The 26,934-nt window shown below is 45.1% G+C and overlaps 1 protein-coding gene across 2 annotated transcripts in view; it reads right to left on the bottom strand.

The window, feature by feature from the left end:
* Positions 1-26,934, bottom strand: part of TPRG1 (tumor protein p63 regulated 1) — a 100,245-nt gene that overhangs the window by 44,306 nt on the left and 29,005 nt on the right. For both annotated transcript variants that reach the window (XM_044292048.1, XM_044292049.1), the window contains exon 4: positions 17,242-17,418. In XM_044292048.1, coding sequence (XP_044147983.1) covers positions 17,242-17,418 — 177 coding nt within the window. The remainder of the gene's footprint in view (positions 1-17,241; positions 17,419-26,934) is intronic.

The raw sequence follows: 26,934 nt of genomic DNA, 5'->3' as shown, positions 1-26,934 counted from the left end.
TCTGCTGCCATCTGCTGGCCGGAATTTGTATGCTGCACGCCTTGTTCCTTATCTATAAAGTTTTTCTCTGCTGGGCGTGGTTTTAGCAGCCTTGGTTCTTGTCACTTCCTGTAGCCATTTTAAGTGCTGCACTCCTTGTGACTGGAGACTCACACCTTGGCTTGTGAAGGCATCAGTTTTTGACCAGCAGTTGCCTCAGCAGTTGCCTCCGGAAAGACATCCACATGACAGCATCTACTGCATCACTGTACTGCATCACTGTATGTCACTGCTCTGGATCAAATAAACCCACGTTTGATTGCATCCTCATGTCTACGTCTGGATCCATCTAACCTGAGCATCTGCCGGTCCGGTCTGCTCCACTGCTTGGATACGAAGGTAGGACAGTCACAAGGTCATTATCAGTTACACCTTCATTCGCCTTCATGTGGGGACAGAACACACACTTGTCTTTGTACTCCTCGTCTGGTTGCCGCCCCACACGCCATCTGAACCAAATGTTTATCTTGCCCTCATCAGACCACAGGACATGGTTCCAGTAATCCATGTCCTTAGTCTGCTCGTCTTCAGCAATCTGTTTGCAGGCTTTCTTATGCATCATTTTTAGAAGAGGCTTCCTTCTGGGACAACAGCCATGCAGACCAAATTAATGCAGTGCGCTGCGTATGGTCTGAGCACTGACAGGCTGACCCCACACCCGTTTAACCTCTGCAGCAATGCTGGCGGCACTTATACCTCTATTTTGAACAGACAACCTCTGGATAGGACGCTGAGCATGTGCACTCAACTTCTTTGGCCAACCATGCCGAGGCCTGTTCTGAGTGGAACCTGTCTTGTTAAACCACTGTATGGTCTTGGCCACCGTGCTGCAGCTCAGTTTCAGGATGTCTGCAATCTTCTTATAGCCTAGGACATCTTTATGTAGACCAACAATTCTTTTTTTCAGATCCTCAGAGAGTTTTTTTGCCATGTTGAACTTCCAGTGACCAGTATGAGAGAGTGTGAGAGCAATGACACCAAATTTAACACATCTGCTCCCCATTCACACCTGAGAGCTTGTAACACTAAGGAGTCACAAGACACCGGGAAGGGAAAATAGCTAATTGGGCACAATTTGGGGTCTACTTACTTTTGTCGCCAGCGTTGTAGACCTTAATGGCTGTGTGTTGAGTTATTTTGAGGGCACACCAAATTTACACTGTTATACAAGCTGTACGCTGTATACGCTGAGGGGGTGTACTCACTTTTGTGAGATACTGTACATGTAGTCTATGCTATTCACAATTTTTTTTATTTATTCGTCTCATAAGCAAATATTGAGCAACACTGGCGGCCACAAATGCACAGATTCAGATTTACACCCTCTTCATCCTTTCATTCCTACTGTCCTGTCAGTATTTTAGTAGGATATTCATGCACAGGAAGGTTCAGGATGAGCACCGTGTCATAATATATATCCATTCCATTAATGAGCAATGCTGAGTGCAGGGCGGTCATGTGTAATGGATTACTGGAATAACTCTTTCCTGAACTACATCTCTGCCTATAAGAAATAAGTACAGAAACCCTCCATACAGCACTGATATACAACAAAGCATTTTCTCCGTGACATCGTACCTGCAGCACAAAGCAGCCCAGGTACATTTTTAATAGCCAGATCTCAAATCTGCCAGTTCCTTGAAGAAAACGTGTGACAGCTTTAGTGGAAGGAATGTGGGACAGGCAGAGACACGCAGAGCCTCCATAACTTACATATATACACGTATTCATTCACAAGCTTCTTCGTAATTATCTTCCTTTGGGGAGGTTGTACTGAGCCAGTGGCACAGTATATTAACAAGATATAATTACATGATAAAAGCACATCCCTCAGACCCCACGCCCCATAAAAAAAACTTAAAAAAAACACAGCCCTAACAACAGGGTGCCTGGAGTGATCCTAGTTCTGACTGCACAATTACAGAACTTGGAAGAGTCAAGTATTTAATTTGAGATTACCTCCTGCCTGTAGTGTACTCAGCCTCCCCCACCTTAGCTCAGGGATAAATGCTTGGAAAATCTGATATGCTGACTTCAAAGCTACCAGACCACCATAAAAGATGACCCATTTCTGCCCTTCTGCGCCAACGCATGCAAGATGAATCTACAGGTGGAAAGTATGTGCCCTATGCAAACAACTCATTCCTCGCTCCAGACAAACACCACACAAGAGACCTTGTTAACACACGGGTAATAAAGGGTCAAACAAACATTGGTTGTTAACCGAATGCTGGCTTGCACGGAGGTATAATATTTCAGTAGGAAGAGATTCACATCTGCACTGGTTAGGAGCCTTCATCGCAGATGGCATCAAATTTGCCAGAAGAAATAGAGTGCGGGCAGTGTTATTTTTCTGGGGTAAAATAGCGGGCACCATGATGGAACACAACGGACCCCATTATAAGTCCAGCAGGCAATGCAGGTGTCCGTTAAGCAATGGAGTCATTTTTTTTCCTTTTCCTATGACAGTACAGAAAATATGGAAATGCGAACACATATGTGAAACAAGCCTCAACAGTATGGCAAAAACTATCCTTGAAGGGCTCGTCTCACTTGGCATTTATCATGTAGAGAAAGTTAATACAAGCCACTTACTAATGTATTGCGATTGTCCCTATTCATTTTTCCATCACATTACACACTGCTCATTTCCATAGTTACGACCACCCTGCAATCCATCAGTGGTGGTCGTGCTTGCAGACTATAGGAAAAAGCACCAACCTCTCTGGTGGCCAGGACCATGGGAGTGCATATAGGTTAGTGCTTTTTCCTATAGTGTGCAAGCACGACCACCACTGATGGATTGCAGGGTGGTCGTAACCATGGAAACAAGCAGTGCATAATGTGATGGGAAAATTAATCCAGCCAGATAAAGGAGCAGTATGGACAATAACAATACATTAGTAAGTGCCTTGTATTAACTTTCTCTACATGATAAAAGCCACTTGCTGAAGTGAGAGACAACCCCATTTAATGAAATTTTACTGTTTATTGATGGCCCATCAGGATAGGCCATCAATATCTGAATGGCAGAGGTCGGACTCCCAGCTGTCAGCTGCAGCTGCCATCAGACACTGGAACTACACAGCTGCATCTCCTGGATAGACCTACTTACTGCAGCGCTGCTACTATGGGAGTAAATTGAGCTGGTGCAGAACAACAGATTAGCACCAATAAAATACTGATGGCCTATGCCAAAGATAGGCCATCAGTATAAAAGTATTGGAAAGTCCCTTTAAGGGTTTCTATACTGTAATGTAATGGTGTCCAAAGGCCAGAATAAAAGCAGAGTACAACACTGTAGTATACATGGAGAAGGTCTACTAGATAAAAATCCAAAGATATTTTGCATGGAGCTGGATATAACTAGTGTTGCTATATTGCAAAAGTTAGGAAGTTTCTTATGGTCGTCCTCTCCATCAAACAACATTATTAACACTCTTGGGAAGCATGGGCATAGGAGACAGTTTAGTATTTGGACCATGCATGTAATCAGGCTGCTTTCACACTAGGGGAGAGTTACTAATCAAAATGTGCCAGAATTATGGCACAAAGGGCTCCAAAAAACTGGTGGACATGCTTTGCACGTAAAAAAAAAAAAAAAAAGGGGTATAGATTCCTGAGTTAGACTTAGATGCAAAATCAAGTTTAAAAAAAAAAAACTGCAAAAACTGCAAAATCTGGGCGCAAACTAAGAGGACAAGTAAGAGGTGTCAAATTAGACAAGACAGTCTAAGGATGCGCCAGATTCATCAGCCAGCATCACCCAAGCTGTCTAAGTTTACTACCAATTCTGCCATTATGGTGTTGTCATGATGTCATACAGTATGTTGGGAGGATTTCCCAAAATATACATCCAACAGATGCCACTGTATAGGCATACATTGGTATCCGTCATCCATAGGCTGCCACATGGTATATAGCTTTTAGTGGATGGGGTAGCACAACTGACTACACAGTTTTATACAGCAGAAAAAGAGGTACCCCAGTGGACGCATACCAGCCTGGCGGAGGCCAAAAACCATGCTCTTGGCTTCTGTAGGGTAGAGGAGGCCTATGGATATGTGTCAGGGCACATACAGCAATTGGACACCGCTAATGCTAAACATGGTGGGAAAGCAGTGCCTGCACTATTATGATGGCGATTACACAGTATGCGTAAAAGGGATAACATACAGTATACATACTTCTACAAGCTGTGTATTACAGAGTCTGATTCTGCAATGGATTCTATGTGCACAACAGATGAATTTTAGCACTTTAGTGACCTCTGCAGGAAAGAATCGGTAATACATAGTAGAGAACACCAACATGTTACAAGATGGTCATTTCCATTTTGCTTATGATTGTTGCACAAGTACATATATGCTTACTGGTGCTCGTTGTATAGTTGGTTCTGGAAAGGCAAATTATTCTTAAAAGAAAATCACTTTAAATTTATTTTTTATACCGCCTGATCTGCCAAAGTGTATGTAGATCAGGGATGCCCAACCTGCGGCCCTCCAGCTGTTGCAAAACTACAACTCCCAGCATGCCCAGACAGCCTACACCTATCAGCTTACAGCAGGGCATGGTGGGAGTTGTAGTTTTACAACAGCTGGAGGGCCGCAGGTTGAGCATCCCTGATGTAGATAGTAACGTGTTCAAATAACCTGCTCTACAGTTACTTATCTGCACCACTGGAACATCCCAGAACGACATACCTGTGGTTGTTTAACCGCCTCTGGACCGCCTAATGCAGGATCGCGGTCCGGAGGCGGCTGTCCCAGGCACAGTCACGCATATATGCGTCATCTCGCGAGACGCAAGATGACGCTCTCAGCCGGCCCGCGCATGCGCATCGCGGGCCGGCAAAAGTTAGAGGGGGGTCACGTCATCAGCTTGCCAGCCAATGATCGTGGCTGGCAAGCTGATGATTTAAAAAAATAAAACAATCAGAAGCCAGTTAACACATTATATTTATAAATCAGTTTTGATATTTTTTATCAATCGCAGCGGCCTCCGGTACTTCGCTAGCCTCCCATTTGTAAGACAGGGTAGTCTCAGGGAATACCCCCCTAAATGGCCTACAGGATTCTGACCCAGTCAGATGAGGAATGGGAACCCTCATCTGACGAATCTAGCGGGTCAGAATATGAACCTGCAGAAAGCAGTGGCTCTCTGACCCAAAGTTCGGACGAGGAGGTTGAGGTCCCTGATACCACCAGGCGTACCCGGCCCCGTGTTGCGGATCCTGTGCAACCTGTGGTCTAGCTTCAAGGGCAGCAGAGTGGGGCTGGCGCTGTCGGATTACGTGGTGAGGCATACACCAGCAGCGCAGCGCATCCTGGACCTAGTACCAGCACTGCCGTAGAACATGGTGAAGTGGCAAACACCAAAAGGGCAGTTGAAGCTGGTACGGTGGCACGTGCAATAGTTACCCCGTCACAGCCACCGCACAGACAGGCCCGTAGACCCCCTAGAGTCCCTGAGGTGCTGGCAAACCCCGATTGGCAGTTCCCAACTTCAGCCGCACCATTAGTTCCTCCTTTCACCGCCCAGTCTGGAGTTCGGGTTGAGACAGCTCAGATCGGGCTCAGACCGGGCGCCTTGGCTTCAAACAATACATCCCAAGCAAGTGCGCCCAGTATGGGGTCAAATTGTATAAGCTCTGTGAAAGGGCCACAGGCTATACCCACAAATTTTGGATCTATGAGGGTAAAGATCAGACCCTGGAGCCAGTCGGTTGCCCTGACTACCTGGGGAGCAGTGGGAAGACAGTCTGGGACTCGGTGTCACCCTTATTTGGCAAGGGGTACCATCTTTATGTGGACAATTTCTACACAAAAGTGTGGCCCTCTTCAGGCATTTGTTCCTAGAACAGATTGGCTGCTGTGGCACCGCGCAAACTAGTCGCGCGGGCTTCCCCCAACGGCTTGTTACTACCCGTCTTGCAAGAGGGGGAGAGGGCTGCCTTGTGTAATGAAGAACTGCACTTTGTGAAATGGAGAGACAAGCGTGACGTTTACATGCTCTCCTCTAGGGCTGCAGCTAACTATTATTTGAATAATCGATTAGTTGCCGATTAATTTCTACGATTAATCGGGAAAAATGACAAAATTACAAAACAAAGCTGTTTATATGATTTTACTTGAAAAATTATGTTCAAAGACCACATTAAAACAAATTGTGGATGGCGCTGTTATGGAGAGGGGGATCTGTGGGTGGCGCTGTTATGGAGAGGGGGATCTGTGGGTGGCGCTGTTATGGAGAGGGGGATCTGTGCACTGCTATGGGGAGGGGGATCTGTGCACTGTTATGGGTATAATAGTGCACAGATCCCTTTCCCCACAACAGTGCACATATCCCCCCTCCCCATAGCAGTGCCATAGACAGATTTCCCCCTCCCCATAACAGCCCCGGCCCTGCTGCTCACAGCAGACTAATCACTCACTGCATCTTTATTTTACCTTACAATGATGCTCCAGTAACAGGCAGAGCGGACGGCGGCGTAATGTCACTTACTCACGTGACGCACCTGCTCCGCCCACTTTATGAATGAAGGAGGCGGAGAAGGCGCGTCACATGAGTAAGTGACGTTACGCCGCTGTCCGCTCTGCCTGTTACTGGAGCGTCATTGTAAGTTAAAATAAAGGTGCAGTGACAAAGTAAACCGCCCGGCGCCCGCATAGCAACGAATCGGCGATTATTCGATAACTGGATTAGTTGCCGACGAATCCAGTTATCGATTACATCGATTAAGCGTTGCAGCCCTACTCTCCTCCATTCACGCAGACACGACAATCCAAATTGAACGAGCAACCAGTGTCATTGAAAAGCCCCTCTGTGTTCACGACTATAATTTGCTCATGGGAGGGGTGGACTTCAATGACCAGATGTTGGCTCCGTAATTAGTTTCCCGACGCACAAGACGCTGGTATAAGAAGATGTCTGTATATTTAATTCAATTGGCTGCATATAATAGTTTTGTTCTCTACAGTAAGGCTGGGAGAACAGGATCCTTCCTCAAATTTCAGGCGGTTCCGTGGCCCCATCCACCAGTGTAGTGAGCCGTCTACACGAGCGACATTTCCCCAGTGTCTCGTTGCCGCTACCTCAACCCAATCGTCACCCCGAAAAAGATGTTGTGTCTGTAGCAGGAGTGGAATAAGGCGTGACACCCGCCATTTCTGTCCTGACTGTCCTGACCACCCTGCCCCATGCTTAGGGGAGTGTTTCCTGAAGTACCACACACAGGTACACTTAGCACAGGGATCACATGTCACAGGACAGGCACACAGGGCTATTAGGGCCCATTCACACACAGCTGCTGCAAACCTCTCCTTTCACCTGGGACAAAGTGCATAATGCACTTTGCCACATCTTTGGGCACTTTGCGCTTTGCACATTGTCCCATGGGGAAGGTGGTTTGTCCTATAAAAGGTATAAAAAAAAAATCACCAGTAAGCAAAAAAGTTAACGTTATGTTCAAAAAGTTAAAGTTTATATGTTCTGTTCAAAAGTTATTATAAAAGTTAAAAAATGTATTGCGTTGCGGCCTGGTTTTTTCTTTTTTGTTTTTTTTACCTTCCAGGTGGACCAACCGATCGACTAGCTGCAGCACTGATGTGCATTCTGACAGAAGCATTGCGCTGCTCTCAGATTACACAAAAGTCAGTGTATGCGGCGCTGCAAGACGAGATTTCTCCTCTGCAGTAAAAGATACGTTTGCCGAGGCATATGAGCTGAGGAGGCAGCGGTGTTACTATGCTTTGGCAAACACTTTGTATATATAAAAAAAAAATCCCGGCAATGATTTATTCATCCACATCGATTGATGTGAATGGAGAAATTGGGTTTGCCAGGGCATACGAGCTAAGTGGGCATGGATGTTGGGCGGAGCTCCTTTGTCCTGGCAGACGCCTTTCCCCTCTTTTTTTTTTGGGCAGAGATTTTTTCATCCACATTGATCGATGCGAATGAAGAAATCTGTGCCGTTCATTTTTTTCTTTCAGCCCAGAGGCTGAACGGAAAAAAAAATAAAAAATCTCATTACCCGTATGCTCAATATAAGGAGAATAGCAGAAACTCCTAATGCTGGCCATACATGTAATGATTGCGGAGACCCTCAAATGCCAGGGCAGTACAAACACCCCACAAATGACCCCACTTTGGAAAGAAGACACCCCAAGGTATTCGCTGAGGGGCATATTGAGTCCATGAAAGATTGAAATTTTTGCCTCAAGTTAGCGGAAAGGGAGACTTTGTGAGAAAAATAAATAAATAAATAAAAAATAATCAATTTCCGCTAACTTGTGCCCCAATTTTTTTTTTTCGATGAACTCGGCATGCCCCTCATTGAATACCTTGGGGTGTCTCCTTTCCAAAATGTGGTAACATGTGGGGTATTTATACTGCCCTGGTTTTTTAGGGGCCCTAAAGCGTGAGAAGAAGTCTGGGATCCAAATGTCTAAAAATGCACTCCTAAAAGGAATTTGGGCACCTTTGCGCATCTAGGCTGCAAAAAAGTGTCACACGTGGTATCGCCGTACTCAGGAGAAGTTGGGGAATGTGTTTTAGGGTGTCATTTTACATATACCCATGCTGGGTGAGATAAATATCTTGGTCAAATGCCAACTTTGTATAAAAAAAAAAAAAAAAAAAAAAAAAAAAAAAAGGAAAAGTTGTCTTTTGCCTAGATATTTATCTCACCCAGCATGGGTATATGTAAAATGACACCCCAAAACACATTCCCCAACTTCTCCTGAGTACGGCGATACCACATGTGTGACACTTTTTTGCAGCCTAGGTGGGCAAAGGGGCCCACATTCCAAAGAGCACCTTTCGGATTTCACAGGCCATTTTTTACAGATTTTGATTTCAAACTACTTTGCACGCATTTGGGCCCCTAAAATGCCAGGGCAGTATAACTACCCCACAAGTGACCCCATTTTGGAAAGGAGACACCCCAAGGTATTTCCTGATGGGCATAGTGAGTTCATGGAAGTTTTTATTTTTTTGTCACAAGTTAGTGGAATATGAGACTTTGTAAGAAAAAAAAAAGAATAATAATTTTTATCATTTTCCGCTAACTTGTGACAAAAAATAAAAAGTTCTATGAACTCACTATGCCCATCAGCGAATACCTTAGGGTGTCTACTTTCCGAAATTGGGTCATTTGTGGGTTTTTTCTACTGTCTGGGCATTGTAGAACCTCAGGAAACATGACAGGTGCTCAGAAAGTCAGAGCTGCTTCAAAAAGCGGAAATTCACATTTTGTACCATAGTTTGTAAATGCTATAACTTTTACCCAAACATTTCTTTTTTTTTTTATGAAAGACATGTAGAACAATAAATTTAGCGAAATTTTTTATATGGATGTCGTTTTTTTCAAAAAAAACTTTGCAAAAATTTCGATTAATAACAAAAAAAAGTAAAAATGTCAGCAGCAATGAAATACCACCAAATGAAAGCTCTATTAGTGAGAAGAAAAGGAGGTAAAATTCATTTGGGTGGTAAGTTGCAAGACCGAGCAATACACAGTGAAATTAGGGTAGTGCAGAATTGTAAAAAGTGGTCTGGTCATTAAGGGTGTTTAAGCTAGGGGGCTGAGGTGGTTAAGGGGGTTTATGAGCTTAAGAAAAACACAGAAGTACCTACTGTACGTGTGACTGAACGCTCACCCCGTGACGCCACCTTTATTATGTTCCTTCCCTTCCCCAGCTCCGTACACCACCCTTGTTTACAGCATTTCACCAGTTTTCTGCCGCCAGGCTTGCTGTGGTGGGACTACCATGTTAAGGACTACAGTTCCCATGATTCTTCACCCCTCTCATAGACATTGCCTCAATTTACAGCTGTCTGCATGAGGTGGATTCAGGAGTTTACGCATGTGCCAGAGAGGGGAACAGTTCTGACCTCGTCCACAGAAGAAGTAACGTCCCACCAACAGCCAGGGCCGGAAACCTGGTGAAGGACGTGACATCGGCTGAAGGTGGAGTTTTTGGACAAGGTTCCAAATACAATCCACGCAACTTTGAGCAACTTCAGAACGGTAAGCATGTTACAACATTTCTCCTACCGGTGTGTTCTGCGTAATTAACCCTGTAGGGACGGGCCCAATTTTTGCTTTTGCGCTTCAATTTTCCTAGCTAAGAATTTTAACATTTTCCATTCACACAGTATGAGGGCTTCATTTTTGTTAATTGGATGTAATTAAAATGTTAGAATAGCTACGGAGTTTTTCAATAAAATGTATTATGCCACTTGCCATTTGTTATTTTCCCAATTTCTTGGTCCACCTCACTTAGGTGGACGCACATGCTCACTTTCATCCTTCAATTGGCTCCTGAGCTGCAAAAAGGGAAAAAGCTGCAGCAAAAAGGACACCACCTGAACGGCAGCAGAAAGGACTCACCTCGAGTGGCCAACTGGAAAAATCTAGGAGACCAATTGGAACAATGAAAGAGGAGAACTCTGGATCCATGTGAGGTACAGATCTGGTTAGAAAGATTGTCATGGACTATACGATGTTTGATTTTCATGTTTGGCATTAATTATGGCATAACCCCTTTAATCCAAACATTTGCCTTTTCCTAGGAGGTGAAGGAATGCTGAACTGTTTCCAGAGAATCTGTCACAGCAGTGAAGTCATCACAAATCTAGATGACTCAATAATACTGTACACTTACAAAGTGTACAGAACTAAAAAAAAAAAAAAAAAAGACCACCTTCCACATATGACATGAACAGGGAGCTATTTGGCAATTAGTGCCCTAATGACATTTCCACATCACACAGAAGACTAGTTCAATACTATAGGGACCCTTACTAAAGGGTCAGGTTATGACATGAGGTCAGTTGCCTCCCAAATCTATACATTGGCTCAGCATTCTGGGGCTGCGTGTCCCTTAAGACCCATAAGCCAGTGCACCAAGTGGCATCATTAGCACCTCTCTTTATCTGTACAGATATTACATTAGTTATGTACAACTGGAAAAAGAATGTACACACCACAACCTATACTATTATAGGGCTAAATGTGCAATAGGAGTTATCTATACGTCATTATAGGCTTCTGTATATAGCTATGGTGCTCCTTAGACCCACTATAGAACTACTTATGTAATGACTGGGTTCCACATATCACTATATGTATTAGGGATCGACCGATATTGATTTTTTTAGGACCGATACCGATAATTTGTGAACTTTTAGGCCGATAGCCGATAATTTATACCGATATTGAGTGAATTTTCATAAAATAAATAAATAAAAAAAATCCTGCTGAAAATGAATGTTTTTTGTTAATGTGTATATTTTTTTAAAATCTTTTTTTCATTTATACTTAATATTTTATTTTTATTTTTATAACTTTTAGCCCCCTTAGGGACTAGAACCCTTGTCCTATTCACCCTGATAGATATATATCAGGGTGAATAGGAGCTCTCACTGTCCCTGCTGCTCTGTGCTTTGTGCACACAGCAGCATGGAGCTTACTATGGCAGCCAGGGCTTCAGTAGCGTCCTGGCTGCCATGGTAACCAACTAAGGCTTACACTGCTGGGGCTCTGATTGGAGGAGGGGGGGGGGGGGGGAGAGGGGACCCTGTGGCCACTGCCACCAATGATTAATACTGGGGGGGGGGGGGGGGATTGGGGGGGCGCACTGCGCCACCAATGTTGTTAATACTTGGGTGGGGGTGGGGAGCCGAGGGTGCACTGCGCCACCGATGTTGTTAATACTGGGGTGGGGGTGGGGGGCCGAGGGCGCACTGCGCCACCAATGTTGTTAATACTGGGGTGGGGGTGGGGGGCCGCGGGCACACTGCGCCACCAATGTTGTTAATACTGGGGTGGGGGTGGAGGGCCGCGGGCGCACTGTGCCACCAATGTTGTTAATACTGGGGTGGGGGTGGGGGGCCGCGGGCGCACTGCGCCACCAATGAAAATAAATCTCATTCATATATATATACAGGAGGTGGGAGCCGGCTGCAGAATCACATAGCCGGCTCCCGACCTCTATGAGCGGTAGCTGCGATCCGCGGCACCTGAGGGGTTAAGTACCGTAGATCGCAGCTACTGCTCATAGAGGTCGGGAGCCGGCTATGTGATTCTGCACTCTGCAGCCAGCTCCCGCCTCCTGTTCAATTTGAATGAGAGACTTCTCTTCATTGGTGGCGCAGTGGCCATAGCTCCTCCCCTGCTCTTGTCCCCTGTCCTCCCATTGGCAGCAGCAGCACAGGGGGGAGGGAGATGCTGCTTCCTTCTCCCCTGTGCTGCAGAGGGAACACGGAGATCGCTGTCAGCAGTGCGATCTGTGTTCCCAATAAGTTATCGGAATATCGGCAAAATAAATGCCGATACCGATAACAGTTAAAATCCTCAATATCGGCCGATAATATCGGTAAAACCGATAATCGGTCGATCCCTAATATGTATAGCTTTCACTACAGAACTGCATATAAGCGTCAGGGACCTTTATCCTGCTGTCTTAATTGCCTATCCCAGTGATGCCCAACCTACGGCCCACGAAGCCGTGTCATGCGGCCCACGCAGTAACAGGACTTTATCAGTGCAGGGCGCGCTGCGAACGGCAAAGGCAGCAAACAGCAAAGCGATGCTGCCTGTGCCCGCAATCTCCCCGCCCAGCGCCGCCTCCTATTGTGGATGAGGCTGAGGGGGGGGGGGGGGTTATCATCTGTGGATGAGGCTGAGGGGGGGGGAATATCTGTGGATGAGGCTGAGGGGGGGGGGGGGGGGGAGGAGGATATCTGTGGATGAGGCTGAGGGGGGGGGGGGATATCTGTGGATGAGGCTGAGGGGGGGATGGATATCTGTGGATGAGGCTGAGGGGGGGGGATGGATATCTGTGGATGAGGCTGAGGGGGGGGGATGGATATCTGTGGATGAGGCTGAGGGGAGGGGATGGATATCTGTGGATGAGGAGGGGGGGGGGGGATATCTGTGGATGAGGCTGAGGGGGGGGGGGGATATCTGTGGATGAGGCTGGGGGGGGGGATGATATCTGTGGATGAGGCTGGGGGGGGGGGATGATATCTGTGGATGAGGCTGGGGGGGGGGATGATATCTGTGGATGAGGCTGGGGGGGGGGATGATATCTGTGGATGAGGCTGGGGGGGGGGATATCTGTGGATGAGGCTGGGGGGGGGGGATATCTGTGGATGAGGCTGGGGGGGGGGGATATCTGTGGATGAGGCTGGGGGGGGGATATCTGTGGATGAGGCTGGGGGGGGGATATCTGTGGATGAGGCTGGGGGGGGGATATCTGTGGATGAGGCTGGGGGGGGGGGGGATATCTGTGGATGAGGCTGGGGGGGGGGGATATCTGTGGATGAGGCTGGGGGGGGGGATATCTGTGGATGAGGCTGGGGGGGGAATATCTGTGGATGAGGCTGGGGGGGGGAATATCTGTGGATGAGGCTGGGGGGGGATATCTGTGGATGAGGCTGAGGGGGAGATATCTGTGGATAACACTGAGGGGGGGGGGAAGATATCTGTGGATAACACTGAGGAGGGGGGGATATCTGTGGATAACACTGAGGAGGGGGGGATATCTGTGGATAACACTGAGGAGGGGGGGATATCTGTGGATAACACTGAGGAGGGGGGGATATCTGTGGATAACACTGAGGAGGGGGGAATATCTGTGGATAACACTGAGGGGGGGGGATGGGAATATCTGTGGATAACACTGAGGGGGGGGGATATCTGTGGATAACACTGAGGAGGGGGGGATAATCTGTGGATAACACTGAGGGGGGGGGGGATATCTGTGGATAACACTGAGGGGGGGGGGGGAATATCTGTGGATAACACTGAGGGGGGGGGATGGGAATATCTGTGGATAACACTGAGGGGGGGGGATATCTGTGGATAACACTGAGGAGGGGGGGATAATCTGTGGATAACACTGAGGGGGGGGAATATCTGTGGATAACACTGAGGGGGGGGGGAATATCTGTGGATAACACTGAGGGGGGGGGGGGGAATATCTGTGGATAACACTGAGGGGGGGGGATGGGAATATCTGTGGATAACACTGAGGGGGGGGGATATCTGTGGATAACACTGAGGGGGGGGGGGGATATCTGTGGATAACACTGAGGGGGGGGGGATATCTGTGGATAACACTGAGGGGGGGGGGGATATCTGTGGATAACACTGAGGGGGGGGGGGATATCTGGAAGGGGTGGGAGGTCCGTAGGTATGTGGGGGTGGGAGATCCGGGAGGGGGGGCCTATAATTTTTTTTTTGCCATGAGGCCCAGTCATTTCCAGTTACGCCCCTGATTGGCAAGATTGGGCGGGCACTGGAGCGATAGAGCGCCCTGCTGTAGGAGAAGCCGGCGGGAGATGAAAGGAGGAGGGGCCAGGTGTCGGGCACACGGCGCAAGCATGGCAGTGGAGGATCTGACTGAAGCCTAAAGACCAGACATCAAGGTAGACCTGATGAAGAAGGTGACAGCGCAGTATGTGATGTATACATGTGTGTAATGTATGTAGTGCAGCGTGTGATCACCACATGCTGCATTACATACATTACACACATGTATACATCACATGGCCCCTCAAAGTAATAATGCCAAGATATGTGCGCTCTTCACAGTGGTGATGCTCACACATGCCTGCTCACAGTAGTTATGCCAAGATATGTGCCCTCTTCACAGACGTAATACTCACACATGCCCCCTTACAGTAGTCATGCCCAGATATGTGCCCCCTCACAGTAGTTATGCCAGATATGTGCCCCCTCACAGTAGTCATGCCAGATATGTGCCCTCTTCACAGTAGTTATGCCAGATATGTGCCCTCTTCACAGTAGTTATGCCAGATATGTGCCCTCTTCACAGTAGTTATGCCAGATATGTGCCCTCTTCACAGTAGTTATGCCAGATATGTGCCCTCTTCACAGTAGTAATGCCAGATATGTGCCCTCTTCACAGTAGTAATGCTCACACGTGCCCCCTCACAGCGTTTGCATTTCTTTCTGGCAAAGCTACCTGGTTCCGGCCGAGAAATTTATACCAAGTCTAGTGCGGCCTTCGAAAAATGGTTGGGCACCACTGGCCTATCCGATAGTGGTTTTTGCATTGGCTCCAGCTACCATCAATGTGGCTATGGATGACTGTTTGCTGACCCACCTACATCATGAGAACACTTTTAGCTTTTTTCCCAGGGCCAGTTTAAGTTCCAAATCCACCCCTGGATGTGTCTGGTGGTCTCCTCCCAAGTCATTGTGCTCCAGATCCGTTGGTTCTGCTTTCATCTAAGATGGCCACCAGCTTCAACAACCCCACCAATACTGCAATTTGCAACTTTCTGCTGGTCCAGGTTACTCCCCGAATTCAGTGAGGCCTCCAGAAGCAATATCAGAGATATCTTCTAACTCATGGATGTCAAACTCATGGCCCTCCAGATGTTGCAAAGCTACCACTCCCATCGTTCCCTGATAGCTGTAGTATGCCCAGGCATGATGGGAGTTGTAGTTTTGCAACAGCTGGAGGGCCACGAGTTTGACATCCCTGTAAATCTAACTAGTCAGTCTTGGCCATGTTACTCCTACCTGCCTATACATCATGCAGTTTCCTGATGTCTTCATTTCCTTTAAAGTTTCAGCTGCTAAAAAAAAAAAAAATGAAAAAAACATCCGAAGTCGATTTGCATAAAACTTGGTTCTAATGCTGTACGGAGCAGGAACTCCGTACAGTATTAGAATGAATTGGCTCCGATGAGCCGAAGTTATTGCGAGACTTCGCGCAATAACTTCATAAATTAATTTTTACTGTAAAAAAACATTTCCTGAACTCTGGTTCGATTCGCTCATCCCTACTTGTGGCTATAGGAGTCGACTGTAAGGTTCAGACTTGAGATTTATCTGGCCTAGTAGTGGTATAGGTAATGGGTGTCTGAGCTGTCGGCCCTCACCTTGCAGCAGTGTTTGTAAAGCAGTATTTTGCTGATCACTCTGCTGTCTTGTCTCTCAGGTGCTTCCTTGAAGCTCAATCTTTTTGGCCTCTCTGGAGAATCATATACCTTTGCCTGGAACAGGAGCCCTTGCATGTGCTTCATCTCCTCTCTAAAGGGTGTATTAGATACCCTGATCACGCAGACGATTGCCAGGAGGGAAGTGCAAATCGCCTGCACACTTGCTGAGGAGATCACTGCTATTACATGCAGCGATCTCCTCAGCAAAATAAGGAGGGGAGATCACTATGCCACAGCTTGTCCCCATGCTGTATAGTGGTTTGCCAGCAGCAGACCGTATTTAGACAGCATGACCTGCCACCGACAAATCCTGATCTTTCAGCATACTGAAAGATCTGGATTGCCCAATGAATAAGGGTTTGCTTGTTCATCGGGCAAATCGGCAGCAGTATTACACTGCAAGATAATCACCAACGAGTGACGTTCATTAGTGATCATAAGGCAGCCCGTCTTATACACCTTTAACACTACTCTTTCTCCCCCTCCTAGCAGGAAGCAGGACCAGTCCACTCCTATCAAGAGGGGAGGAAAAAAGGTGGTTAACCCTGTTCCAGCCAACCACAACTCCTCTTGCTGTTTGCTGGGGACAAACACAGAATTTTATGGAGCTATGTGAACGCAAGTCACCGATAGATGAGATTCCGCATTAATTTCTCATAGGAGTCAATAACAAGATGAAGCAACTTTGAAATTTAACAATGAATAGGTATGCTTAACATGCCTCACTACATGCTTGTATTTGTTAAACAATATGAGCTCTTAATACACTGTGTGAACCAGAAATTACTTTGACTCCTGCCTGGCTAGTGAAAGTGACCCAACGCATCCCTATAGTGCTACCTTTCATCAGGGATCCATATGCTGTGTGGTATGTATGGCATTGATGATATTATCAAATGGCTTTTATAAATGCCACTGAGCTGAAGGTGCCTCTGATGAAAGATGGCACTAGAAATGCGTAGGGTCAGTTTCATTAACTAGTGAGGCCAGTAGGGAAAAGTCCGTTTTTAGGGACAGAAAACACGATACTCCTCCCTACACATTCTGTTCTGATGGAGAATCTAGCTCATACTCCCCGTCCCCATTTCTATAAAACCTATTAGGAAAATTGCTGATATACTGTAGGGTCGACGCTGAATACAATCAGAACTCAGCTCAGCGATGAAAAGGTCTACCAAACTGCATATTTTACCAGAGTTTTAGGAGTTGCACACTTACTTGTCTAAAGACTTTTCTGGAAATACAAATGGTCCACGGCATATCCGGTCTATGAAGTTGAGAGGAACCTTCTGGATTTGTTGGCAGCACAGCATGATGAAGTCGTATTTGCAGATAAAAAGGTTATTGGCCGTTATTAGGACAACACGTTCCTTCTCATTGTTCCAGTGATCAATTCTATGGGGAATAAAGACAAGAAATACATCAGAGCACTAGCGGCAACATAAGAAACTCTATACTGTACATGCATTTTGGAGTTTGACCTCAAGGTGGCAGCATTTTGTCAATCTAAATAACCAGAGGGAAAGAAACTGCATGGCAGCTTTTTAATTTGACATTATGGTGATTATTCATTCTGAAATCTTGTTAAAAAATATCTCCCATCTGGATTATGAACAAAACTGTAAAACCTCACAAGTTTCTGTGAGTGGCTGTCTTCATTTAGAAAGATTCTGACAGCCCCAGAGAATGTGAAAATAGGAGAAAAAAAAATATATATATATAATGCAAGCAGCTTTTTAACTAGGAAGAACATTTTACAAATCCCACACAAATCCAGATCATCAAGTGGGGATAAGAAGTCCCTGTATATAAAGCAGGCACACCGATACTGAGAAGTTGTCTGGCTAAATAATGCAGACTAGTATTTAGTCCTAGTATCATTGTGAGACTCATGCCATTATTGCAGGATCTTGGGATGCCATTGCTACATCTGCTGGTGGCTTAGGTCTGTAAGACAAGGCATTATCGCACGATCCCACATGTCAGCATGCTATTGGTCTCAGTGTGCCGTCTCAGTAGGAGTCAAATGTCAGAGTGACCTAGTAGAAAGAGGCCAGATGTCAATGTGCTATTTTTGTGGAGGTCATTTACGAACAGATACACAACTTTTGTGGCATATATCTGGCGCAAATTCTGTCGCATGCCATTTTGTGGCAGAATCTGCGACTTCTTCCCCGCTCACGCCAGGTTAAAAAAAAAAAAAAAAAGGGGGTGTGGTGTGGACAGGAAAGGGGATCTACATAACTTTAGCAACCCTCCGCCAGCGCTGGGGCGGTCTATAACACTGGTCTTTACACCATTGTTGTAGCACCCTAAAATATACCAGATTTGCAGGACTCAAGGAGTCAGTGTGAGTTCTATTACTACAAAATGTCAGAATAACCTCATTGTGGGTCCATACTACTAACAATATGAACCTTCTGTAACATCAGTGATAGCTCATCTCAACATCCTGCAGCTATTTGTCAAAAAACTGTATTGGTATTGCTTTGTAATAGTCGGGCCAGAAGGGAGGATCTCAAAGAAGCTTGGAAATAAATCCAAAAGGCATTAAAGGGGCTGCCCGCTTTATTTATATTGATGACCTATCCTCAGGCTAGGTCATCAATATCAGATCGCTGGAGGTCCGACTCCCTGCACTTCCGCCGATAGGCAATGTGAAGAGAAGACAGCTCTTGTACAAGCGCTGCCTTCTCTGCACTGTTTACCTGTTCACCGCTGAAACTGCAGCAGTGAAAAGCTGTAATTACAACTAAGCCGTTCCAGCCACTTCAATGGGACCGCTCCTTCCTATTAGAATTAATACTACAAAGCAGTCCCATTGAAGTGAATGGGACAGGATAGGTGCAATTTCAGCTGCTCACCACTGTGGTTGCAACGGCAAGCGTGGCCTTCTCTTCAAACAGCTGATCGGCGGGGGTGTCGGGAGTCGTACCCCCGCCGATCTGATATTCATAGCCTATCATATAAATAAATCGGACTACCCCTTTAACCCCGGGCCAGTTTTCACCTTCCTGCCCAGGCCATTTTTTGCAAATCTGACATGTGTCACTTTATGTGGTAACAACTTTGGAATGCTTTTACTTATCCAAACCAATTCAGATATAAAGTGATTAAGGGGCTTATATAATGGAAACCACCCATAAATGACCCCATTTTAGAAACTACACTCCTCAAACTATTCAAAACTGATGTTACAAACTTTGTTAACCCTATAGGTGTTCTATAAGAATTAAAGGAAAATTGAGGTGAAATTTTAGAATTTCATTTTTATGCAGATTTCTCATGTTAATCAATTTTTTCTTGCAACACAGCAAGGGTTAACAGCAGAATAACCCTCAATATACATTACTCTGATTCTGCAGTTTGCCGAAATAGCCCATATGCGGTGGTAAACTGCTCTATGGGCACGTGGCAGTGGTCAGAAGGAAAGGAGCACCATATGGATTTTGTGCCCCCCCAAAAAAAAAAAAAAAAAAAGGACCATGACGCACCTACAGTGGAAATCCTCAGAGTGACCCCATTTGGGAAACTATACCCTTCAAAGAATATATTAAGGAGGATACTGAGCACTTTGACCCCCTAAGCGTTTTACGGAATTTGGAAACACTTAGCTGTGAAAATGAAGTTTCTTTAGCCCCAATTTTTTCATTTTCACAAGGGGTAACAGGAGAAAAAGCACCCCGTAGCTTGTTACCCATTTTCTCCTGAATACGGCAACACCCCATATGTGGTGGTAAACTGCTGTGGGGGCACATGGGAGGATTTAGAATAGATTTTTTGGGCCGATAGTTTTTTTTGCAGGATGAGATCAGGGTTTGATTGGTACCATTTTGGGGTACATACGCCTTTTGATCGCTTGGTATTACACTTTTTGTGAGGGAAGGTGATCAAAAAATAGCTGTATTGGCACCTTTTTTTTTTTACTGCATTTACCTGACAGGGTGGATCAGGTGATATTTTTATAGAGCTGGTCAATACGGTCGCGGCAATACCTAATATGTATACTTTTCTCTTTTTTTCCCCAATTTTTTTTATTACTTAGAGGACCTTTCACCAGATTTTACTTTATAAAAGCGATACCTCACACATGTTCTCTAGATATCAAATCGCTAATTTCTTTCATGATATGCTCCTTCGTTGAGCCGCTGTGCCCCTCGTTCTGTTTAGGTGCCCTGTATGCTAATTAATGGCATCGGAACAGGGAGGAGGAGACATCAGCTTTTCTCAGTGGGCGTCTCTTCTAACTGGCTGTGGTGCTGTCCAATCACAGCGGAGCGCGTCACAGGCAAAGTGGCAGCATCAGCCCCCCGCAAGTAAAAGGCATTTATCTCAATTAATAGAAAACCGTGAAAAGTCCTCTTTAAATTAAAAAAAATGTGCAAAAAATAAATAAAAATATCTCCCCCATATGTTTGGCATCGCCACGTCTGTAATGACCCGCACTACATTCTGTTAAATATAATATAAATTAACCTATACAGTGAATGCAGTAAAATAAAAAAAATACAGAATTGCAATTTAATCTTAGTTGCCACTGAAAAAAACTTAACAAGCAATCAAAAAGTTTCATTTACTCCAAAATGATAGCAACGAAAACTACAAGTCGTCCTGCAAAAATCAAGCCCTCTCACAACTCCATACAAAGAAAAATAAAGTTATGGGTGTTGGGAAGCAGCGATGAAAAAAAAGGTTCTTTATTTTTTTTTTTTAAAGGGGTTTTATTGCACAAGAGAAGTAAAAAATAAATAAAATAAAAAAAAACATGTATTTGGTATCGCTGTAATCGTACTGACCCAGAGAATGAAGATATTATGTTATTTATACCAAAAAATGAACACGTAAAATTTATAATGCAAAAAAACTCAGCGGCAGTATTGCTATATTTCCTATCTCCCTCCCAGGAAGATTTAATAAAAGATAAATCAGAAAGTTGTGTACCCCAAAATGACATCACTAAAAACTAAAACTTGTCCTATAAAAAAACAAGCCCTCATACAGCTATATAAAAAGGGAAAAAAAAAAAAAAAAAAAAAAAAAAAAAAAAGTATAGCTCTTGGAAGGGGACAATGAGAAAAAGGCTTGGTCAGTAAGGCCCAAATCAGTGTGGTCAGTGACAGCAAGGCTGCCCATTAGGCCTGCACAATATATTGCCAAAGCAATCGCAATTAATCGCCATATCTCAATCGCCAATTGGCCGACCCAAAAATGCTGCAATTATATTACCATATTTTATGCTTTATAAGACAAACAGTGCGCCTTATAAAGCGATGGTCGACTTTTTACGTGGTTGACACGGATGTATCGCCGGCTGCTATGCTGCACAGCGCGGCTGGCGATACATCAGTTACAGTATGGGGAGGGAGGAGGGGCTGGAGGCAAGTAGTTATTTTAATGAACAAATGTTCTTCTATTTATCTGTTCTGTGCAGTGCTATTAAGAAAATGGCAAGTTTTGTATTTTGTACTTTTGCAGTAATGCAAATATGTTATTTAATTTAGTAAGAGAGGTTTATTTTGAAAAACACTGCATTTCAGTTCTTGAGTTAAGCATAATTTCATTTCAGCATTATAGACCTCTAGCACAATTCCCTTAAAATATCGCATCGCATACCGTTATCGCAATTTTTATGGCCCTAATCGCAATCGCACAAAATTCCCATATCGTGCCCATAAAGAAGGCCTGTCTTCCCCATCTTCTCAGCGAGTGCTGGGTATAGAAATCAGGAAGTGGCAATGCAGCTTCTTACTGCTTCAGTCCCAGTGATCATGTGATTGCATGAGCTGCTGGGCCTTACAGCTCTGCAAACCACTCTGAGGACTATATTCTATTCCCTCTGTAAATGGGACTATTATGTCATCCCCAGTACAGGAGACATCAGACAAAGCATAAAAAAAAAAAATTATATATTATAAATAAAAGACAAAATAAAATCAATAAAAAAAAGGTCACCACATGCCATGTCACAGCTTCTAGCCCTGCCCCTGCGACCATTACCAATATGCCCCATATAACAAAACAGTTATGGAAAGAGGACATCATTTAAAAGATTTTAGATGCATCTGAAATTATTTTTTTGTATGTATAAAAAAAATACTAAAATAAAAATGACAAAATATAAAGCCCCAGATATCACGGAAAAAAGGGGCAAAAATTATTGATGCATGTACTAAAAAAATGGAAAATGCACCTGGTCACAAAGGGAGTAAACGGCCTGGTCTTAAACTGGTTAATGGTTACACAGTAACAAGGATGTCCATCTGCTAATTTTTCCATCCATGCGACTGATGTTCTTTCCTGTCATCATTTTATCCACTAGGACAGCTCCCAAAATGCAGTACAAAGCTCTTGTGGTACTCTATGCGAGGAGGTTCTATACCACAGGGTATGAGGTAACTTAGCCACATTTCTATTAAAGGGGTTAACGGATCCAACATCATACAACAACCCCCCCTCCCATGTGCCAGGCGCCTCAGAGCGAATATATTTACTCCGCTCCCGGTCCCCGCACAGTCGCTGCTCCCTGTACACCATGGATGTCAAACTCATGGCCCTCCAGATGTTGCAAAACTACAACTCCCATCATTCCCTGATAGCTGTAGTATGCCCAGGCATGATGGGAGTTGTAGTTTTGCAACAGCTGGAGGGCCACGAGTTTGACATCCCTGCTGTACACGGATGAGCAGCCGATAGGAGGCAGGGACAAGCCTCCCTAGCATCGAGCTCATCCCCATCTGCCATTGGCTGCTCCCCTCAGACACTGAATGTTTTCATCTGTGTACAGACGGCGGTGCGGGGACCATGAGCGGTGCAGGGAGCGGGGTAAGTATATTCCCTCTGAGGCGGGCTGTTGTATGATGTTGGATAACCCCTTTAAGGAGATCTGGCGCAAATGCTGGTTGTCGGCTAGATGGAAAAAACAAAACAAAACTTTGCATGCAATGGTTTTTTGTCTGGCTGAAACCTGGCATTTATGTCTGAAAGTGACTGGATCACTGCTGGACCTCATTACAGTCAATGGACATTGACAGTGAAGTAGAGAATCCAGAAGGCTGCTCTGAGCCGGAGATGTGAACATGGCCTTATCTTTGACCGTGAATACTGTATGATGAAATAGATAATCTGGGCTGCACTCACTGTCCAGGTGATGAGGTGCTTAGGTGGAATGGATATAATCCAGACATAAATAATAAAAAGAGAGAACCACCGCACACTCAAGGGTTATATGCAAAATTAAGTTATTTTTATTTTATGACAAATCCTATAAAAAAAAAATAAAAAAAAAGGGAGGAGGAATAATTGCCAATAACATGCCTTCAGCCTTCCCCGCAGCGGTCATACGCTGCCACGGGGGATCTCATTTACCTCTTCCGCCTACTTGAGACCAAAGTCCGTCTGTGACCAAAACGGCAAAGAAAAACAGTTACAATCTAATTATTGGCAATTATTCCTTTTTTGCTTCTTTTTGGTAGATTTGTCATAAAATAAAAATAACCTCATTTTGCATATAACCCTTGAGTGTGCGGTGGTTCTCTCTTTATTAATACTGTATAATAATTGGCCCCAAGCATGTCCAGTTGCTTTGAAAAGAAAGGTATTGGTGCTAGCTATAGACAAGATCAACATCTCCATGGCTTCCATTTTCTCAGGTTTTAGGAAATATGGCTTGCGTGTGTTTGTTTGTCTTGTTGCTGTTACCGGGTGACCTTTGGCTGTAGCCGTCACAATGCAACGCAAGATAATTTTTATCACTCCGTCTAAAAGGTTTGCCACCCCATCTAATGCTGGCCGTACACATTAGGCAACTGTCAGACGCCAGCCCATCCTCCCACTCTCCCCAATCACAGGCATGTGTTCTCAGTAGCGAGAGCGGGATAAGCCTTTGCTAGACACCTCTGGAGAGAACATTGAAATAAAACTGCCCCATCCATCCTTTCCATAGATAGTTGGCGGGATTTGCAAACATAAAAAGTGAATGTAGAAGTTTATATATTTTCGGATCTAGAGAACATCCTTTATACCTTGTATTTTGATGGCATCTTGGCATGCAGTATTTTTATCCAAAAGTTGGAGTGGAGTTTAAGAGGAGACATACAACTGAATTCCTCACTGAGGAGTCTCTTTAAGGGTACTTTCACACTAGCGTCGCTGGATTGCCGCAGGCAGTTCCGTCGCAGATCCAGCAATCTGTGTGCAAACGGATACCATTTCATAGATGGATCCGTCTCTCCAGTTGTCATCTGGAAAAACGGATCTGGTATTTATCTTTCTCACATTATTAAAGGTCTGCGCATGCGCAGACCACATGTCCGGAGCCATTTTTCTGGAACACTTAGGGCCGGATCCGGCATTAATGTATTTCAATGTAAAGTTCCGGAATTTTGGACGGAGAAAATACTGCAGTATTTTCTCCGTCCAAAAAATGTACAGTGACTAAACTGAAGACATCCTGAACAGAATACTTTCCATTCAGAATGCATTAGGATAAAACTGATCAGTTTTTTCCCGGTATTGAGCGCCTAGGACAGAACTCAATACCGGAAAAGAAAAACACTAGTGTGAAAGTACCCTAACACTGGTTGGGGATCGAGCCAATTGTCAGGAACAAATATTCGTATGTGCTCTCTTTCCTGATAATTTGCCCATGTAAAGATACTACTGATCACCCGATAAAAACAAGCAAATAACTCATTTGTTAGGTGACTGCATCTTTAATGCGGCACCTAATTGTCATTTGTAGCACCCTACCCTGTGTAACCATGGGATGTGCAGACAACAAGAAGAATAGAGGATGAAAGATCGAAATAATGATAATTCGCCCCCGTTTCACTTTGCATTGGGATGTGTAAAGGCACTTTAAACAAGAGCTGATCGACTTGTATAGTGTTGTTCACCACTCGTTATTGGCACTGGGCCATGTAAAAGGACCCTTACTAACATGGAATGGAATCAGTGTGTAATTACGCAGTGTGCACCTTGTTCCCTAGCATTAAGCAATACAGCACATAAACATTGTGTACTCACATTGATCTACCGCCCCCTATATGTGGCGGCAATTCTGCATGTCATGTGTTATGTGATGAGAGAGCAAGCATGGGTAAATCTCAATGACATTGTAATGACCCGAAGCCCAGTCTGCCAATTCTTTATTTATTTTCCTGCTATGGACATAAACTCAAGATAAATGACCAAAGGGCATAGGACCATATCAAACCCTTATACGTAGTGCAGCCTGGGCTCTCTCTTCTAATGCCAGCTGAACATGACATGACAGTAGCAATTCTCTAGGGTGAAAACCCACAATCAGAGCTGCTGAGGAAACTAAACAATATAAAAGTGCAATGAAATGATTAGTTGCTATGGACAAAGACAGTTTTTCTTTAAGGGTATGTTGATCTTTTTGCCACCAGAGTTCTGTTGTGGATTCTGCGCCCAAATTCTGGTGGCTGCCGCGTTGCGTCTGCCTCCCATTTTTTTTTTCAACTGTAAGGGTCCATTCACACGTCCGCAAAAGGGTCCACACCCGTTCTGAAATTTTGCGGAACGGGTGCGGACCCATTTATTCTCTATGGGCCCAGACGTGAAGCGGAGAGCACTATGTGCTCTCCGCTTCCGCATTTGCGGAGCACAGCCCCGAACTTCCGATCCGCAGCTCCGCAAAAGATAGAACATGTCCTATTCTTGCCCGCAGCTGCGGACAAGAATAGGCATTTCTATAGCGGGTGCCGGCTGGGTGTGTTGCGGATCCACAATTTGCGTGTCCGCAACACGACGTGTGAATGGACCCTAAACTTGTAAATAAACAAACCAAAGCTGCCCATACACATAAAATACTGCCACTGCCAACCGCAATCCCATCCCACAAACATGCACACTCAGACTGTTCACCGACTTCATGAATAAGCAGCTGCCACCTTTCTTGGGACTCCCTATACACATTAAGGGACACGTCTATTAAGAACAACATTTTAGATGCCGGTCTTAAGCCCTGCACTATCCAGAGCCCATTCTAAATGTAAGACAGCTTCTTTACAGTCTTACATTTAGACCATTTTCTATGCCTAAGCCGAACCGACCTCACGGCTGCAATTAATGCTAGGAACATCAAGTACTTATGCACCTGGCCAGCGGCTGCAGGTGCCCTCAAGAATTCAACTGTATAGCCGTCCTTGGGACAGTGATACAGTTGGATACTGCGGCAGTGGCAGCAGTATTTTGTGCTGCAACGTATTTTGTGCTGTGCTATGGTAATACCGGCCCCATCTACTTCTGTTGTCCCTGCCTAATTGTATTGGGACATAGGAGTAGAGTGATAGAGTGAACTAGGGGGACTGGTGGGTGTTGATAACACCTCAATTCCGCCTGTTTCTGTAAACCCGTATTGAGCGCCAATAATGCCCCTGCGTCTTATGGGGCAAATACTAATGAAGCACTTCCATTATGGAAGCGCTTCATTAGTACCTGAGGACCGGGAAACGGTGAAGGCTCTGTACTCACTGCTTCCTGGTCCTCGGCTTGGCTATTGGCTGTGCGGGCTGTGCACAGCATGAGGGCACTCTGATCTCACACTGCGCGCCGCGATATACAGCTGACAGCAGGATGAAGAGGATCGCGATGGTGAGGAGCGGTGGCATCCAGGAGCAGGAGAGATAAGCGAGTTTATTTTATTTGCACTGGGGGCTGATGGCTGACATATATATTGGTTGATATATGGGGCTGCTGGCTGAATATATGGGGCTTATCGATGGCTGAAGGTTGGGGGGGGGGGTTGATCTGAGGTCTGTTTGACATTAGGGTTCTGATTGGGGCTGTAAGCTGAGGTCTGATTAACTTTGGGGGTCCGATTGCTGGTCTGACCTGAGGTGTAATGGAAAATATTTTTTACTTATTGTTCTCCTCTAAAACCTAGGT

Source organism: Bufo gargarizans, chromosome 4 (genome assembly GCF_014858855.1).
Source record: "Bufo gargarizans isolate SCDJY-AF-19 chromosome 4, ASM1485885v1, whole genome shotgun sequence".
In the NCBI taxonomy this organism is placed as follows: domain Eukaryota; kingdom Metazoa; phylum Chordata; class Amphibia; order Anura; family Bufonidae; genus Bufo; species Bufo gargarizans.
The sequence above is the reverse complement of the archived record's forward strand: the minus strand, read 5'-3'. Positions and strand labels throughout refer to the sequence as shown.